Source organism: Stenella coeruleoalba, assembly GCF_951394435.1.
Source record: "Stenella coeruleoalba genome assembly, chromosome: 17".
Lineage (NCBI taxonomy): Eukaryota > Metazoa > Chordata > Mammalia > Artiodactyla > Delphinidae > Stenella > Stenella coeruleoalba.
Genome location: NC_137163.1, coordinates 14,060,060 through 14,075,478, shown reverse-complemented (window position 1 = coordinate 14,075,478; position 15,419 = coordinate 14,060,060). Strand labels below are relative to the sequence as shown.

Here is a 15,419-nt window from a genome sequence, read left to right as displayed (position 1 = left end):
TTTGCTGAGAAGAACCTGAGGGCTCTTCTGTTACCAAAATTAATAGTTTCTTAGCAGGGAAAATGGTAGCATGTGTATGTTACCCAGACTCTTGCTTCTTTTGTAAAGACTTTGATAGAAATACGTAACTCAGATGGCAAGACATATTACTCCATTTGAACAACTTTCCTTTTTTTTTTTTTTTGCATTCAGGTGTATGTTTTTTCCCCCACTTAAACACTGGGCATATTTGTAATTTAGACAAGTTTCTTTTAGACTGAGGGTGCTTAGAGAATGCCAGCTTCCTTTGGCATGAGGTCTAGGGATGTGAATTGGCTTTCTAAAAACACAGTCAATATAGGAATTCCCTGGTGGTCCAGTGGTTAGGGCTTGGCGATTTCACTGCTGGGGCCAGGTGTGGAGAGTGGTGGTGGAAGTCAATATATTCCAAAATAAAGATCCTGATCATTTGCAGGTTGGGGTTATGCCCAGCTCTGCTTTCTGCTCTAGTTGTTTACTGTATCAGATAAGAATGTTGAAGTCAGTGTCCAAACAGGTTTGGGACTGAATCCTGCTCTACTACTTTCTGGTTGTGTGTCCTTGGGAAAGTTTCGTAATGTCTATTTTGTTCACCTACAGCATGCTGGTATCTGTTTATACACTTCAGAGGGCTGTTGTAAGAATTAAATGAGACACGTGTAAGGTATTTAGTTCACTGCATGCCACATAATAGGCAGTAATAGGGTGAAAATGATAAGTACACCATCTTTTGTTTTCCATATGTGTGCCTTCTTTTAAGCTCCCATTTTTCCTGAATTGTGCTATTCTTTATATCCTGAAATGCCAAGTCCATGTATAACTGCCTTCCAGTGAAAGGTCACATTTCCAGTCCCATAAAGGAGCTCAGGGATTGTAGTTGTGTCCAGAAGATAAAGTTTAGGCTGAAAAGGATATTGTGATTATGATAGAGAGGAAGAGGCAAGGAAGAGTTTCCTCGTTGGCCTCCCTTTTATGTTTAGAGATTATTGGCTATAGTTATTCTAGCCCTACCTTGTCTTAATTTCTTGTTACTAGTTAAGTAAATCCTAACTTTCTTTTGAAATTGACTTCAAAGGTTTCATCCTTCTGTCAAGGACCCACTTATTCTTTGTAAACTAAACAGGGTGCTTTCTCTTTAGCTGCTTCTTATACCTGCATATTGATTCCTTAATGTCTTATTGTTGGTGCCTTTTCCAAAAAACTACTTCATTTTTTCAATTAAAAGTGTTTCTAAATTCCAAGTGGACAGTGAGTATTAGTATTCATTCTGTTTTTGAAGCTTGATCCTCAGACTTTAATGTGAAGGTTTAATTTTTAAATTATTTCCCTAGGAAAGGTAAATCAGGTAAACTCGTAATTCTAAATACTTGCATCTGAGATAAGATTTTCTAAAAGAATTTCTAAGGCCCATGTTTCTTATTTTTAGTATGGTCCACAGAACATTCTATGCTTACAGTTGTTATGTTGCAGTAGTTGGAGAGGAAAGAAGAAGGAGAAATGTTAACAAATGCCTTCAAGCATAACCTGTTTCCTTCCACAGGATTTCTGATCCCTAACCTGACTGTGAGTGACCATTGTGATGGAACAAGAGCAAAAACTGTTGGTCTCAGATTCTAATGGCTTCACAGAGAGGGAGAGTTTGAAAAGCACTTTTACAGGTGAGGGATCAAGAAGATCTGAATCCTTTGGAAATTCGTTATCCAATGCACTGTAGAATGTGTAGAAAGATCAGGGCATTAGAATGAGACAGACTTTAATTTGATTCCCTACTCTGTCACTTCCAAGCTATGAAAACTCCTACAGCCTCAGTTTTCTCATCCTTAAGAAAAGTGAATAATAATATCTGTCTCACATATTTTTTAGGATTAATGATACACTATATGTAAAGTTACTGTTCTTGCTAAGTAGTGGGTATCATTGTTATTTCTATGTTTGCTTAGGTTTAAAAAGAAATTTTTTTAATTAATTTATTTTTGGTTGCGTTGGGTCTTCGTTGTTGCGCACGGGCTTCCTCTAATTGCGGCGAGTGGGGGCTACTTTTCATTGCATTGCATGGGCTTCTCATTGTGGTGGCTTCTCTTGTTGCAGAGCACGGGCCCTAGTCGTGCAGGCTTAAGTAGTTGTGGTGCACGGGCTTAGTTGCTCCATGGCATGTGGAATCTTCCCAGACCAGGGCTCGAACCTGTGTCCCCAGCATTGGCAGGCGGATTCTTAACCACTGCACCACCAGGGAAGCCCCTGTTAACATGCTCAGATTTTAACTAAGGTTTTATCTAGTTTTCACCTCAGAGAGTGTTCTATTCATCTTCTCCCTTACTTTTTTCTATTAAGTGTTTATTTTTAGCTTGATATCCCTTGTGGCAATCGGTGAGAACTATTCAGATACCTCATTAGTGTTGTTGTAAGTACAAAACGTTCGTCTACTTGGTGAACACATAGAGTAAAAGAATTAAAACTAGCTATAAAAACTTTTTTTCATATAAAATAGTTTACGAGGTTTGAGTTTGTTATTCCCTCTCTTTCACCATGATTCAGAATTTCTTTCCCGTGGCAGAGACTAGCGAATGTGTTTAGACTATTTGTTTTTTCTTGCAGGAGATGAAAGTAAGAATAATTTGGAAACTGTTCAACACAGTAACTCTAAGGCAGATAAAGAGAGAGCCTCAAAATGGTCTAAAAGTGATGGCCCACAAAATTGTAAGCATGAGGACACAAAAAAAATGCCATTGACATGGTCCCAGGGACGTGAAACTGAGTGTGATGATTCCTGTGAGAATGATGGCAACTTGGAGAATCAGGGAAATTCTACAGGAAAAGAGGAGGAAAAACCCAATCACTGGGAATGGGACCCAGGACAACATACCAGGGCTGCCATCCAGCAGACTTTATCCTTTGGGGACAAACCTTACAAATGTTCTGAATGTTGGAAAAGCTTCAATAATAGTTCTCATCTTCGAACTCACCAGAGGACCCACTCAGGAGAAAAACCTTATAAATGTTCTGAGTGTGGGAAATGCTTCAGTAACAGCTCTCACCTGATTCAGCATCTGAGAACACACACAGGCGAGAAGCCCTATCAGTGTGGTGAATGTGGGAAAAGCTTCAGCAACACCTCCCATCTTATTATCCATGAAAGAACTCACACGGGAGAGAAACCCTATAAATGTCCTGAGTGTGGGAAAAGTTTCAGTAGCAGCTCTCACCTTATTCAGCATCACAGATCACATACAGGTGAAAAACCATATGAATGTCCGGTTTGTGGGAAATGCTTCAGCCACAGTTATGTCCTAGTAGAACATCAGAGGACCCACACTGGAGAAAAACCTTATAAGTGCCCCGACTGTGGGAAGAGTTTTAGTCAGAGTTCTAGTCTGATTCGCCACCAGCGGACACACACAGGTGAGAAGCCCTACAAATGTCCTGAGTGTGGAAAAAGCTTTGGTTGCAATTCTACTCTAATAAAGCATCAGAGAATACATACAGGAGAAAAACCCTATCAGTGTACAGAATGTGGGAAGAATTTCAGTCGAAGTTCAAACCTTATTACACACCGGAAGATGCACACAGGTGAGAAATCCTATGAAACGTCTGAATATGAAGAAAGTTTGAGTCAGAACTGCAGTGTGATAGACGAATGCCGAATCCAGCCAGGAGAGAAACCATATAAATGTTGTGAATGTGGAAAGAGTTTTGGCCTTAGCTCCCACCTCATAAGACATCAGAGAACACATACAGGAGAAAAACCTTACAGATGTTCTGAGTGTTGGAAAACTTTTAGTCAGAGTTCCACCCTGGTGATTCACCAAAGGACGCACACAGGAGAGAAACCTTATAAATGTCCTGACTGTGGTGAGTGCTTCAGTCAAAGCTTTAACCTTATCAGGCATCGGAGGACCCATGTAGGAGAAAAACCTTACAAATGTACTGACTGTGAGAAATGCTTCAGCAGAAGTGCCTACCTCATTCAGCATCAGAAAATTCATATAGAAAAGTCTTCTGCATCTCCTGAAGTTGAAGATTTTCCTCATGAATGGACTTGGAAAAACTGTTCTGGGGAAATGGCTCTTATCTCTTCATTTTCAGTCCCAAATTCATCTCCCTCCTGAGTCCCAAAGTCTGTTTTGTTTCCTTTCTTTTCTTATCAGAGCATTACAATTAAGGTGTTCTCTGATCACAGGGTTATAAAATTTCTTTGGTTTGTTTGCCAAAACATTTGGGAAAAGTCAACCTCCCACCTTAGAGGTTGGGAAGACCCAGATCATCGGGTCATCGGATCTGCCCAGTGAGAGATACTGCCAATGATGGAGAGAAAGAAGAATATTTTTTATTTAAGGTAAGATAGGAATAGCTTCAAAGAAAAACATGGAGAGAAATCTTGGGAGTCTGAAGATGAGATTGTCATTGAATTTCCTTATTTCCTGTTGCCTGATTGGGTAGCAACAAATCATTTCTGTCCTCGGGGATTTACCCAGAGAAAGGTTCATTTTGAACAAATAATGTGATTTCCTGGCTATTTTGTTGGGTCTTAAGGAAGAAAAGACTAATTTTTTTTTTCTAATGTGTTTTTATTTGCTGAAAATTAACTTTTACAGTATCTGGAACTGCACTGCCTGGTACAATAGCCACTAGCCACGTATGGATATTTAAGTTTAAATTAAAATGAAATGAAATTTAAAATTGACTTCCGTAGTCACACAAACCACTTGCTGAGTGCTCAGTAGCCACACATGACTGGTGGCTGCTGTATTAAATATCACAAATAGTTCTTTCAAGATCATCATTCTTGACAGATCTAGTTCCTATAAGACTGTAAGAAACATGCTCTGGGGTTTCCGCTCTCCAAGAGGAATTTCAATATAGAATAGAAATGGTATAGAGTTGTTTTTATTTTTTTAACTTTGGCCACGCTGTGTGGCTTGTGGGATCTTAATTCCCTGACCAGGGATTGAACCTGCATCCTCGGCAGTGAAAGTGTGGAATCCTAACCACTGGACTTCCAGGGAATTCCCTGGGATAGAGTTTTGAAGGTACTCAGGCCAAAAATTGGCTATTCTGATGATTGTATGTTTTATATTCAGCCATCTCAGTCATCTAGTGACGTGATCCCATTGTCTGGGCCAAAGCCAGATTAGGACGTAGGATTCTTGAATTCTATTTTAAGGTTTCCTGTCAAATGGTCCTTTCCCCTCAGTTTTACTATTCTATAAGTCCTCATCAGATCAGAAACTGGGTTCTTTTTCTAATAATTAACTCACTGAGTCTGAGCCAGTGTCCAGGGACAGTTTGCCATTGGAGCCCCAAATTCCTTAGTTCCAGCCTTGACAATTTTCTTTTGCCCTTTGGCTTATGTGGTGTGTGGATCTGGTAACTGAGACATAATCCTCCCTGCTCGTCTGTCCAATGGGAATGGTGCTTTGTAAAGTATTAAGATATTCCCTATGCCCCCACCTCCAGTTCTTCCTGCAGTGCAAAAGGTAGATGTACAGGAAGGTCAGGACTTGCCTAGGATTTCATCTTTTTTTTTGGAGTCAAAAATATATTTTATGAAGAATAGGTAGAGATGAATATTAGGAATGTGGAGCCAGAGGGGCCAGTTACAGCTGCTGCAAAGGGCTATAGATACTGGTGGGTAGCTGAGTTGCATGGGGATTATTTCTTTCGTGATTGTGGTGCTCCTGATACTGGTGAGGCAATTGTGTCTTTCTATATTGTGATAGGATTTAAAAATGAAGCAAAAGCTAACAATTAAAAGTATTCAAGAAGTCTTTGGGGGTGATTTTCTGCTTTCTGAAAGGGGGAGAATATTATTGGGCATCATTGGCTTTAATGTGACCCTTACCTAAGCATACTTTTACCTATGTGTGTTACGTAGTATTACCCAAATTGTCTTTAATATCTGAGGATAAGTGTTCATAGTATTTTTTACCACAGACAACTGAGTTTGATTAATGTTTGATAAGAGTTTGATTAACGATCAGTTGCAAGGCAGTAGCTGATGAGGTGGTGCGCAATCATCGATCCCAGTATGTATGGCAAGTAACCACTCTGAACCCGTTTCCTCATCTGTAAAGCAGAGATAATGCCTAGCTTGTGGGGTTTCGGTAAGGGTTAAATAAATGTTTGTAAAGCAGCTAGCCCAGTGCTTAAAATATAATGGGTCTAAATGTAATTGTTTATTATTAATGGAAACAAATTGAAAAATATCCTCCACACATTTCAGAAGCAGCAATACAGCCCCAAGCTTTCCTACTTGGGGATTCTTTGTGACAAACCTCAGGAACTCTGAGGAATAAGGTAGTATAAAAACACAAGACTGTATTGTGTTTTAAGTTTGCAGACTGTTGAAAACACTTTTATTTGATTCAGCTAATTGAATTTTCTTGTTGTTCATGAAACAAAGGATTTTAAGTTTAAGTTAGGAAAGAACAAAACAGCAAGTTCAATTTCAGTTAATTTGCATCTGAAAGAGATTAACAGTTGGTACAATTTATGTCTTATCACCATCCCTACACTATGTTTTATGACTGCCCACAATTATATAAAACCCACTCCACAAACCTCAAATATCTGTAGGAGCATAGACATTCACATTTTAGATGGGTTAAGATGGGCTTTATTAGTAAAACAATTTGTCAAGAATCATTGTCTCTTTGGATTAAAAATTAGGAAAGCAGAAGAGAGATTTGTCACTTACCATGGAGACTTTAACATAGTCAAATTTAATCCTATTTGATGCCTTTGCCTCACTTTCATTAATCAGCAAATGCGTTCTTTGTTTAGCTCCCAAAGAAGTAAATATTCTGTATTCTCTATTTTTCTTGCCAGCACAAAGGATTCAACACCTGATTAAATAAAGCATTCTTTTTTACAAGTGATGTGTTTCATAGTTTCTTTTTAATTAAAAAGAAGACTCTTTCCTATATTCATTTTTTCGTACTCAGAGTGAGGGTTTGTATATTTTTTCCCTGTAGTGGAGTGGGGAAATTCATGTTAATGCATATATTCACAAATATAGCAGGGAACTCACTCCCCAGCTGCTTTATAGCCTACAAGGAGGTATGCAAACGTATGTCTCTATTAAGTACCTGAGATAAAAGTTTGCTTCCATCATTCTAAGCCATTGAAGTTTGATCTACCAAATGGTCTTCTCCTTGGTGCTGTAGAAGTTTCCTTATTGATGGTGAGAGGTAGTAGAGTATGGTATGTGACAATTGCTCCTTATACATTAGTCCCACATATTCACCTTTGCCCATATCTCAGTTTCTGGTAATCATTGTAGTGATAAAACTCATTGCTTTTTATTCTGTATTTGAGTTTGTGTAATTCCTTTCAAGCAGCATAATCATTCATTCAACGAAAATTTACCTGATGCCTAATATGTGTCTAGCAGAGGTCAAATGACAGTAGGAGGGACAGATGTAAGGATAGGTTAATAGTAGGAAAATGTGCAGCTTTTCAGATGACTCCTTTCTCCTTGCCAACTCCTAAATTATATTTATTATGCTGAACCCTCCATCTTCAGATTTAATAATTTGATAATCTGAGGAACTAGAGGTAACTGTAGATTAAAGTGGGTTAGGTCTTCTCTGAAAATGCAAGCTTGGTGAAGTTTGACACAATACTTTGCACATAGTGGTGCTCAATAGTTACTGAGTGGGTGTCATGTGCTTATATGTTTTATGGTAATGTCCAAGAGTATGTCCTTCCAGGATGGGTGTTTCTACTAGACTGTCAACTCCTTGAGTCAGAGAATGGACTTCATTTTTTGTAATCCCAGAGCCTGACAAAAAGCCTGGCATGTGAAGTGTTTGTTGGTTTTGGTTGAAGGGTATTCACCAATGGATAAAGTCTACTGGATTAGGCTGTATAGTCTCAGTGTCCCCCTGGGCCCTATAACACCATTGCTTGCCCAGTTCACAGAGGCTGGGGCTGACTTGGAAATGAAAGTGACTGTCCTAGGAAGCTGGGCCTATCCTCACACTAACACTAGAGGACCCTAAAATGTCCCAATTGTTCAGAATCCTATGGAAGTAAGACCCTGGGCTTTTGATTCAGACTGTCTAGGAGGGGTTTAAAACTTGTTTCAAATTCATGTTTCAGTCACTTACTAGCTTTGTACTGTGTACTCACCTTGTAAGATTTGGTAAGCAGTGAATGAGGTGAGATACCTGACATAGAATAGGTGCTAAGGAAATGTTTTTCTTCCCTGTTCACCCTCATTTGCTCATAATTTTGCCAAGTGTAGGCTCTAGGCGTGGAAATGTTCAATCGTTTTTCGGATTGATTGTTTCTATGTTTCTAAATTAAAGATATTAAGAACATTTAGTTCATGGCTTTGTTGTGAGGGTCAGTGAGATAATATATATAATATGCTTAGCATTGCTGATACCTAGTAATCACTCAATATTAGCTATTGTTACCATCATAAAGTGGCTCGAGACCACAATGGGTCTTTGGATTATCTTTGAAGTTAACCTCAGAGACAATCAAGTCAAGGCTAAGGATGGTCCAAATGCTTGCTTGTAAAGATAAAAGATGGAAACAGAATCTTGGTAATCATGACATAGTGGACACATAGTCACTTACAAGCAGAGGTAGCTTATGGGTGCTAAGATAGCTAGCTTGCTGATCTAACGTTGCTTAATTGGTAAAATCAGTAGATATTCTAGGATCTGACACAGTGAGGGATGAAGTGGAAGCTTTGGTTGAAAAGGGATCATGATTAATTTTGACCCATGCTAAGTCATATGGATAAATGGTCAGATTAAAGAAAATATTGACTAGACTGACAAACACAGGTGAGAAAAATTTCCCCTTAAAAATAGCTTACTTTCTGATCATTAAATTGTACTTCTTTGTATATTTTACCATTAGCAAGTATTAATGTAGGAAATACATAAAAGTATGAAGACCAAAATACAAATGACCCATAATCATTTTCTCCAGAGATCATTCACCATGGAAGTTCTGGAATCTCCCAGTAACCTCTTTTCTGAGCATGTATCTGAATAAATATTTTTACAAAATGGATAATATGGACTATGTATATAGTATTGTCTTGATTTTTTCCTAATCATATAATTTTCCAACTAATTGTTTTAAATTAGTTATGAGGTTTTTAATGGCTTGATAATATTACACTGAATGATGTACCATAACAATTTAAGTGTTCTGACGTTGTATGTTTATATCGTTTCCTGTAATTTGCTATTAAAAATAACACTTTTTTGAATAGGTTTTTTTTGGCTGTTTTTGTTTTGGTATTGTGGTTGTGATTGTTTGGTTTTGCTTTTTTGCTTTTTGTTGGTGTACAAATCTTACTGTCCATCTCCTTTCTTAGAGTGAATTCCTAGAAGTAAGATTATTGAGTCAAAGGGCATAAAAGTTTTTAAAGGTATATTACTTCATTGCTTTTCAGAAATATGTATCAATTAAAATTGCCCCAATGAAATAATTTTGTTAAACATCTTATGGAGGTAATGGGGGAGATAAACATGTAATTCAAGACAAATACATCTAATTGATGAAAACCTTTTTTTAAGGCAGCTTCTTTGGATATGGATAATCTTTTTCCTTTTTTTTTTTTTTTTTTTTTTTTCCCTCATCCCTCTTACCCTGTCTTGGGTTAGGATCAGCTGAGACTCACTTTGGGTTGAAACACTTTAAGAACTGCTTGGTGATATGAAACTGGAAATCAATTACAAGAAGAAAACTGGAAAAGTAAAAACACCTCACAAACACATGGAGACTTAGAAACATGCTACTAAACAATCAGTGGGTCAACAAAGAAATCAAAGAGACAGATGAAAATGGAAACACAACTTTCTGAAATCTATGGGACACAGCAAAGGCAGTTCTAAGGGAGAAGTTCATAAAGATACAGGTCTACCTCAAGAAACAAGAAAAATATCAATCTAAATTAACATTAAAGGAACTAGAAGAAAAGTAAGCAAAGCCTAAAGTTAGTAGAAGGAAGGAAATAATAAAGATCAGAGTGGAAATAGATGAAATAGAGACTAATAAAACAATAGAAAAGATCAGTGAAACTAAGAGTCGGTTCTTTGAAAAGAAACAAACTTGACATGTCTTTAGCGAGGCTCATCAAGAAAAAGAGAGAGCCTAAATAAATAAAATCAGAAATGAATGAGGAGAAATTACAACCAATACCACAGAAATACAAAGGATCATAACAGAATTCCTTGAACAATTATATGCCAACAAATTAGACAACAAAGAAGAAATGGATAAATCTCTGGAAACATATAATCTTCCAAGACTGACTCATGAGGAAATAGAAAATCTTAATAGACCAATTATTAGTAATGAAATTGAATCAGTAATATAAAAACTTCCAACAAGCAAAAGTCCAGGTCCAGATGGCTTCAAAGGTGAATTCTACCAAACATTTAAAGAAGAGCTATTACCTATCCTTCTCAAATTATTACAGAAAATTGAAGAGGAAGGAATATTTCCAAACATAGTACAAGGCCAGCATTACCCTGATACCAAAACCAAAGACATAACAAAAAAAGAAAATTACAGAGTAATATCCCTGAGGAACATAGATGCAAAAATCCTCAACAAAGGGACTTCCCTGGTGGTGCAGTGGTTAAGAATCCACCTTCCAATGCAAGGGTTTGATCACTGGTCAGGGAACTAGATCCCACATGCATGCCACAACTAAGAGTTTGCAAGCCACAACTAAGGAGCCCACCGATCTCAATTAAGGAGCACATGTGCCACAATGAATGAGCCAGTGAGCCTCAACTAAGGATACCACCTGCTGCAACTAAGAAATAAATAATCTTTAAAAATCCTCTACAAAATATTAGCAAACCAAATTCAACAATACTTTAAAAAGATCATACACCACGATCAAGTGGGATTCATTACAGTGATGCAAAAGTGGTTTAACATCCACAAGTCAGTCAACATGATACATCACATTAAGAAAACAAAGGATAAAAATCATGTGATCACCTCAATAGATGCAGAAAAAACATTTGAAAAAATTTAACATCCATTTATGATAAAAACAAAGTGGATATGGAGGGAACATACCTCAACATAATAAAGGCCATATGTGACAGACCCACAGCTAACATCATACTCAACAGTGAAAAGCTGAAAGCTTTAAGAGCAGGAATGAGACAAGAATGCCCATGCTCATCACTTTTTATTAAACATAATGTTACAAGTCCTAGCCACAGCAATTAGTCAAAAAAAAAAAAAAGGCATCCAGATTGGAAAGGAAAAAGTAAAACTGTCACTATTTGCAGAAGACATAATACTATATACAGAAAACCCCAAAGACCCCACCAAAAAAAACTATTAGAACTAGTAAATGAATTCTGTAAAGTTGCAGGATACAGTATTAATATACTGAAATCTATTGCATTTCTATGCACTAATAACAGACTATCAGAAAGAGAAATTAAGAAAATCCCATTTATAATTGCATCAAAAAGAATAAAATACCTAGGAATAAATTTAACCAAGGAGGTGAAAGACCTATGCTCTCAAAATTATAATGAGGAAAGAAAGGTAACACAAATAAATGGAAAGATATACCATGCTCATGTATTGGAAGAATCAATATCAATAAAATGTCCATACTACCCAAAGCAATCTACAAATTCAATGCAATCCCTATCAAAATACCAATGGCATTTTTCACAGTAGTAGAACAAATAATCCTAAAATTTCTGTGGAACAACAAAAGACCCCAAATAGCCAAGCAATCTTGAGAAAGAAGAGCAAAGTTGGAGGTATCATGCTCCCAGACCTGAAACTATACCACAAATTTATAGTAATCAAAACAGGATGGTATTGGCACTAGAACAGGCACATAGATCAATGAAGCAGAATAGAGAGCCCAGAAATTAACCCACACTCATATGGTCAATTAATCTATGACAAAGGAAGCAAGAATATACAATGGGGAAAAGACAGTCTCTTTGATAAATAGTGTTAGGAAAACAAGACAGCTACATGCAAAAGAATGAAATTGGACCTCTTTGTTACACCATACACAAAAAAAAAAAAAAAGAAGAAAAAAGAAAACAAATGGATTAAAGACTTAAAGGTACAAACTGAACCCATGAAACTCCATGAAGAAAACATAGTAATCTCTTTGACCTTGGTCTTAGCAATATATTTTTTTAAAATATGCCTCCTTAGGCAAGGGCAACAAAGTAAAAATTTAAAAATGGGACTACAGCAAACTAAAAAGCTTTAGCACAGAAAAGGAAACCACCAACAAAACAAAAAGGCAAACTCCTGAATCGGAGAAGATATTTGCAAATGATATATTTGATAAGGGGTTGATATCCAAAGTATACAAAGAACTCATACATCTCAACATCAAAAAAACAACAGCCCAATTTAAAAAAATGGGCACAGGACCTGAATAGACATTTTTTCTGAAGAAGACATACAGATAGCCAGCAGGCACATGAAAAGATGTTCAGTATCACTAATCATTAGGGTAATGCAAATCAAAACCACAATGAGATATCTCCTCACACCTGTTAGAATGGCTATTATCAAAAAGACAAGAAACAAATGTTGGTGAGGATGTGGAGAAAAAGGAACACTTGTGCACTGTTGGTGGGAGTGTAAATTGGTGCAGCCACTGTGGAAAATAGTGTGGAAGTTCCTCAATAAACTAAAAATAGAACTACCATGTAACCAGCAATTCAACTTCTGGGTATTTATCCCAAGAAAATGAAAAGATTTTCATCAGGGGCTTTGATTTGCCTGAACAGAAGAACTGCTTGAACCTTTATTGAAGCCATTTTGGTTTGCATAAGCAACCAAAGAGTTTGCCCAGAAGCTGGGCAAATCTGTGCAGAAGATCAAGAGTTTCACCAAGTCCTTGGATTTGCTGCAAATGACAAGATTTCATTCTTTTTTTATGGCTGAGTAATATTCCATTGCATATATACCACATCTTTATCCATTCACCTATCAATGGACCCTTAGGTTGTTTCCATATCTTGGCTATTGTAAATAGTGCTGCAGTGAACATAGGGGTACATATATCTTTTCAAATTAGTATTTTCATTTTTCTGGATGGATCTGGAGGGTATTATGCTAAGTGAAATACAGGCATACTTCATTTTGTTGTGCTTCACAGATAATTGCATTTTTTACTAATTGAATACTTGTGGCAACCTTTCATCAAGCAAATCTATCATCACCATTATTTCAACAGCATTTTCTCCCTTCATGTCACTGTGTCACATTTTGGTAATTCTCACAATATTTCAAACTTTTTCACTATTAATATATTTGCTTTGGTCATCTGTGATCTTTGATGTTACTGTTGCAAAAAGACTACAGAGATGATTAAATGACGGAATGAAAAGATCAAATGTGCTTTTTGTTTGTTTTAAAGGTTAACTGAATATTTACCTTAAAGGAGAAAAAAAAATGCATTCTAGTCAAACATTCCTAGATTCCTAAGCCAGATTTCCTGGGCTTGGATTCAGGCTCTGGTATGTATTAGCTACGTTACCAGTTCTCTGTACCTCAGTTTCCTTGTTTGTAAAATGGGGCTAAAAATAGTACCTGCCTGATAGTGTGGTTGTGAGGACAAAATTAGCTAATGTACGAAAAGAAGTTTTAGAATGCTGCGCATACTATAAAAGTGTCAGCTCTTGTCATGATTACGAAAGTATTATTACTTTCTGCCAGTAAGTGGGTGATTTTGTGTCATATTTTGTTGCCTTCACTTCAGGCTTGAGTGACAGATTTTTGTTTTGGAATAAGTGCAGCCAGGCCAACATTCAAACATACTTAAGTGATGGTTATATAGCATTTAATTCAGTTCAGAAAGTATAGGCATTCAGAACGTGCCTTATGCTAGGTATCACAAATGCTCTTCTTGCCCCCAGTTTGGAAGTGTATCTTTGACCGTACACAATGAAGAACATGACTTTCAAAGGATTAAAAAGTTATCTACTTAGGGAATTCCTTGGTGGTCCAGTGGTTAGGACTATGCACTTCCACTGCAGTGGGCATGGGTTGGATCCCTGGTCAGGGAACTAAGATCCTGCGTGTCGTGGACAAAAAAAAAAAAAGTTACCTACTTAATATGAAAAAAATCCTCTTATGATAATCTCTAGTACAGGGTAATCAAGTAACAATCATCCTGGTCATAGTTGTATTCTCTTCTACAAGATTCAGCTGGCCAAGCTGTCTGTCATTTTAGCAGTATAGGAACTCACAGATACCAACAAGCAGTTTATTGAAGAATTATCTTCAGGAAAACGATTTCCCACACGTTAAATTGATTTTCTTTTCTTGAGTTGTTTTTAATTTGATGTGTATTTCAAGCAGCTGAATTTGTTACCAGTGAGGAATGTCAAGGAAAAAATCAAAGTTTTGGTTTTATAATGGGGAAAAGTTAAAGAAATTATTGATTAAGAGTATTGGGGGGCTTCCCTGGTGGTGCAGTGGTTGAGAGTCCGCCTGCCTTTGCAGGGGACAAGGGTTCGTGCCCCGGTCCGGGAAGATCCCACATGCCGCGGAACAGCTGGGCCCGTGAGCTATGGCCGCTGGGCCTGCGCATCCGGAGCCTGTGCTCCGCAACGGGAGAGGCCACAACAGTGAGAGGCCCGCGTATCGCAAAAAAAAGTATTGGGGAAACACAAGATTTGGAGACCAGGAGTTTAACTTTTGGTTTCATCACTTATAAACTGATTTGGCCAAGCCACTTAACCTCTTTGTTTCATATTTGTTATTTTTTAAATCACAGTGGTTTTGAGTGTTAGATGATGCCTGTGAAAGCGTTTTGACACATAATTATTTCATTAGCAGATAAAACATAATATTTGGGGTAAAAAATGATAAGTACTACACTTACATAAACTCAGTAAACTGCAAGGAACTTTAGATTTCATGAAGACCTTGCCCTCTCCCTTCAGAGGCTGACTGATTTGACTTGTGCAAGGTCACAAAGCTGGTTAGTGGCAGCCAGAATATAGGTCTCCTGATACTAGTCACCTGGCCTTCCTACTACACCACTGTCATTCATCATTCATTCATTCATTTTTATGGACGATAAATTAAACGCAAAATATTGTGCCAGGTGCTGTGGGTGATTCTGATTTATCAGACGGATCCTCCTTCTCTCAAGGAACATAGGAGCTAGTGGGGTAATAACCGTAAGTGTATAGTCAGAGATTGGGATGATAAGGTATGAATAAACTATTATGTGACCTGGTGAGGATCAATGGAGACTTGGTAGAAGAGGTGACAATTCAGTCGTGCTCCAAATGGCAGAAAGGATTTGTACATGTCTTAGGGTTTAAAATAGGCAGTCCGGGGTTACAATAAGGTGAGCAAAGGCCTCAGTAAATTCTAGGAAGTTTCATTTTTTCATAACAAGGGCCATC

At 37.4% G+C, this 15,419-nt stretch overlaps 1 protein-coding gene across 1 annotated transcript; it reads left to right on the top strand.

Annotated features, from left to right (window-relative positions):
- The first annotated feature begins 583 nt into the window (after positions 1–583).
- On the top strand, positions 584–9,078 carry ZNF572 (zinc finger protein 572). Its single transcript, XM_079901573.1, has 2 exons — positions 584–1,676; positions 2,614–9,078. The coding sequence occupies exons 1-2, from the start codon at positions 1,598–1,600 to the stop codon at positions 4,122–4,124; spliced, it is 1,590 nt and encodes a 529-aa protein (XP_079757699.1). The 5' UTR covers positions 584–1,597; the 3' UTR covers positions 4,125–9,078.
- The last annotated feature ends 6,341 nt before the right edge of the window (positions 9,079–15,419 follow it).

Coding starts and splice junctions, on each gene's coding strand:
- ZNF572 (XM_079901573.1), top strand. CDS start 1,598: ATGGAACAAGAGCAAAAACTGTTGGTCTCAGATTCTAATGGCTTCACA. Junction 1,677..2,613: donor TTTGAAAAGCACTTTTACAG/GTGAGGGATCAA, acceptor TTTTTCTTGCAG/GAGATGAAAGTAAGAATAAT.